The following is a 3,326-nucleotide window of genomic DNA, read 5'->3' as shown; positions in this document are numbered from 1 at the left end:
CCAGGTCATTTTCCCAAACTTTGTGGAAACCTCCCTCTCTACGAAAGGTTTCAGCAAGATTTTCTGATTAGCACCACTTTTAAAAAAAATTGAAATTCAGACTGATTTCGTTTTATTTGGGTGTCTGAATCGTATTCTAAAATGGTACAAATTTTAAAGACCAACTTCTGAAAAGTTTGACCTGTTGTCTGAAAGTTGAATTTAGACTAGCAAGTCTGAATATTTAGAGCGATGGTTATCAATTTTGTCATTGTCGTCCGAAAACTAAATTCATACTTGTGAAATCGGAAAACGAGTGAAAAAACCCCGCCCCCTTTGTACATTTTTCGATTTTCTCAGAACTTTTATTAATACTACTGTTGTATTTCAAATAATATTTACGTTTAGTGTCGAAAAAGCATAGAGAATGTTTCAGAGCTCCGAAATGGACACTTATTGCTCTATCCGCTAGGTGGCGCTAGTGTCGCATGGACGATCTATTGGAGCTAAAATTGCCACTTGAAGGCGAAATTGCGAATATTTTGTTACAAACTTATTCCAGTGATTGTCTGAAGGGCATGAGCGCACCAAAGCAAATTCAGGTTTAAAAATGCAGTATAAGCTAAATAAAAAAGAAAACAACTTCACTCTCGCGCATGGGCCCCGGGTCGGGGCGTGGTTGGGCTAAGGCCGCTCTCCCTCGCAATTCAGCAGTCACCTCTAGCCTCTTCACTACCTTTGCAAATAGGAGTCTACTGCCGTGTACCTAATTTTTGAGCCGAGACGATCCGCTGAGCGTCTACCATAAACCCATGGCAAAAGTTCGCCGTATTGAGCTCTACTCGACAGAGTGGCATTGTTTAGTGCGACTGTTCATATTCTTCGTACAAATTAGTCTGATAAAATAGACCGACTGGGATCATTTTTCATACAAAATGTGATCTGAAAAATTTAGACTGGGTCTTCCATGCCCAAATCAAACCCGAGCCAAAGCCATGATGTCACCGATTTGGGCCAAAGTTGGTGGATCGCCGTCAATTAGTGTTAAGATCGATGCCCTAAATAGTTTTGGCCAAATTTTCCCAAAACTTCCGGGGATATAGCCATACCTCATTTTTGGCTATTTTGCCAAATGTAAAAACAGTGTTTCACTTAAGTCCAATATCTTGGCTCCTATGAGACCTTGAGTGGTGATTCTGTCTCATTCGAAAGGAAATGAAAATTTTGCATAAAATGGCGTTGGTTTGGTGTCGATAGATGTGAAAATAGGAAAAATTTACTCTAACGAAGAAACAGTGAACTTTACAGTGTAGTTCCCACCGAACGCCATCTTTGATTTTTGAAATTTTTGTCCTGAAGGTCCATTGAGGTCCCCACTTCTTGTCTTAAAGTATCTCAAGAAGTTCTTGGGTTTTGTGGTTTTTTTAGGGGGGGAAAATAAAACAGTGCACCCAAAAAAAGGGGATTTTGCAGTGAAGGCCCGAATTAAGTGACATCAAAGGCAGCCAACCCTATTCATAGACCGCCTTGTGGTTGGTTGCCCTTATGCTCCTTCTTTCCTGTGCCCTTCAGCTTCTTGTGTGTTGTTGCCCTTTTGGTGTCTTTTGGTTTCTCGATGTTAAACCCTGATTTTTATAATTTGCATGAAGCCTGATTTGTGTTTGTTTTTTCACGTTCCTTTCCTTTTATCTTGGCATGTTGGGCACTTCTTGACCCTAACTTTTTGTTCCTTGCACGGTGGTTTCTGGTGAGTGTTGTCCTTCCTTTATTATTATTTTTGCTTCCAAATTGGTGATATGTGCCTTGCTCTTATTTTATGTTCATTGCTGATCGTGAGGGCCTGCCTGACACTCCCTTGCTCAGTTGTTGTTGTTGTTATTGCTTTTTTTGTTACATGTTTTTTTTTTTTTTAAATATTTACTTTGTTTCAGGTTTGATGTTGTTTTTCTTCTGGTCTTGATTGAGCCGTTATCGAAGTAGTTTACTTCTTTGCTTCGGAACAAGACCTTTCTTCGGTATTAAAGGTTGGTTTTGCACTCTTTGGTGGAGTGGTCTCTTTGTCTGCACTTGTTACATCTGATTGTTTTAGTTTTCTTTATTCTTTTTCTTTTTGTGTTTGGTTCATTGTGGTGCTGTTCTGTTTTAACCTCTATTTCTTTCTGTTGCAGTGTCTCTGTGTTTTCCGTTGGTTTTGCTGGTTCTTCTGGAGACGTCGTGTGCCCAGAGTTCGTTTCTGATGGAATGGTGCTGCTGGAGTGTTCATGGGCGATCTTGGGAGGTGTTTTGAGCATTGACTTGGGCTGTTCTTCCTGCAATCTTTGTTGTGGTGAGTTTACTTTTTCTAATCCTTGTATTTCAAATTCCAGTGCCGTTATTTCTTGCATCATTTCTTTTTCTTGGGCTCTCATGTGTTCCAACACTCGCTTTATGTACTCTGGATCCTTTTCATTAGTTTGTACTGTTTTGGGGCTTGTGCGGTAGATCTCCTCAATGTCTGAATCGTTTCCCTCTAAATCTATAACTTCAATTTCTGATTCCGAAGTTGAGTCCCATGCACCCAGCAAGTTCGTGTACCCTGGGTCTTCAAACCAACTTAGTGCTTCTTCTTCTTTTCTGAGTTTTTCTGCATACTCTTTTCTTTCTCTGGCTTCTCTTTCTCGCTGGGCTTGAATTCTCTGTTTCCTAATCTTTTCTCTCTGTTCAAGTTGTTCTCTCCTAAATTCCGCGTCTCGCTTTTTCTTTCTAAGTAACTCTTGGTGTTGCCTCTGCCTCGCTTTTCTTTCTTTCTCTTCCTCTTTCTCAAATAGTTTTGCTAGTGGTGATGTTTTGGTTTGTATGATTTGCTTGTTATTCTGTTTCAGTGGCGTAATCCGATCCGTATCCGTTGTGAGAGTGTCCTTTGGCTGAAGTGGCGATTCCCTGGCCCATTCCTTGTGGTGGCTGGTTTTGGGTATTTGGTAAGTTTTCTTTACCTTTCCATTCTTCAATTCGTGGGCAGGGTCCTTTTCGTTGGTTCCTTTATGAGCAATCCAAGTTCTGGGGGCCATTTTTGCAGATGTTTTCCGATTTCCGATTTGTTAGCTGAGTTGGGTTTAGATTCAAGTTTGACTTTGATATAAGATGGCGGGCAAGGACAAGATGGCGGCCGGTTGTTTCCGGTTAGTCGTAGGAGGCGGTGCTTTCATGGCCGGTTTGACTCATGCTTGGTTCTCCTGTTGCAGGTTATGTGGACCCGACTATTTCCGAGGCGTCAGAGTGCCGATTGCGAGCAGGCGGTGCTTCGCAGCTGTTTGTTGACAAGGTTGGAGTGCGTCCGTGAAGAATTGAACTTTTGGTGACTGCTCCGG

The 3,326-nt window shown here is 41.5% G+C and overlaps 1 protein-coding gene across 1 annotated transcript; it reads right to left on the bottom strand.

Moving 5' to 3' along the window:
* Nucleotides 1-1,997: 1,997 nt before the first annotated feature.
* LOC117644288 (golgin subfamily A member 6-like protein 22) lies at nt 1,998-3,026 on the bottom strand. The gene has a single exon (XM_034383619.1). The coding sequence runs from the start codon at nt 3,024-3,026 to the stop codon at nt 1,998-2,000; it is 1,029 nt and encodes a 342-aa protein (XP_034239510.1).
* Nucleotides 3,027-3,326: the final 300 nt, after the last annotated feature.

This window comes from Thrips palmi, unplaced genomic scaffold (assembly GCF_012932325.1).
Source record: "Thrips palmi isolate BJ-2018 unplaced genomic scaffold, TpBJ-2018v1 HiC_scaffold_18, whole genome shotgun sequence".
In the NCBI taxonomy this organism is placed as follows: Eukaryota; Metazoa; Arthropoda; class Insecta; order Thysanoptera; family Thripidae; genus Thrips; species Thrips palmi.
The sequence above is the reverse complement of the archived record's forward strand: the minus strand, read 5'-3'. Positions and strand labels throughout refer to the sequence as shown.

Bases quoted from the DNA above. Each gene is read 5' to 3' on its own strand.
- LOC117644288 (XM_034383619.1), bottom strand. From the start codon at position 3,026: ATGGCCCCCAGAACTTGGATTGCTCATAAAGGAACCAACGAAAAGGAC.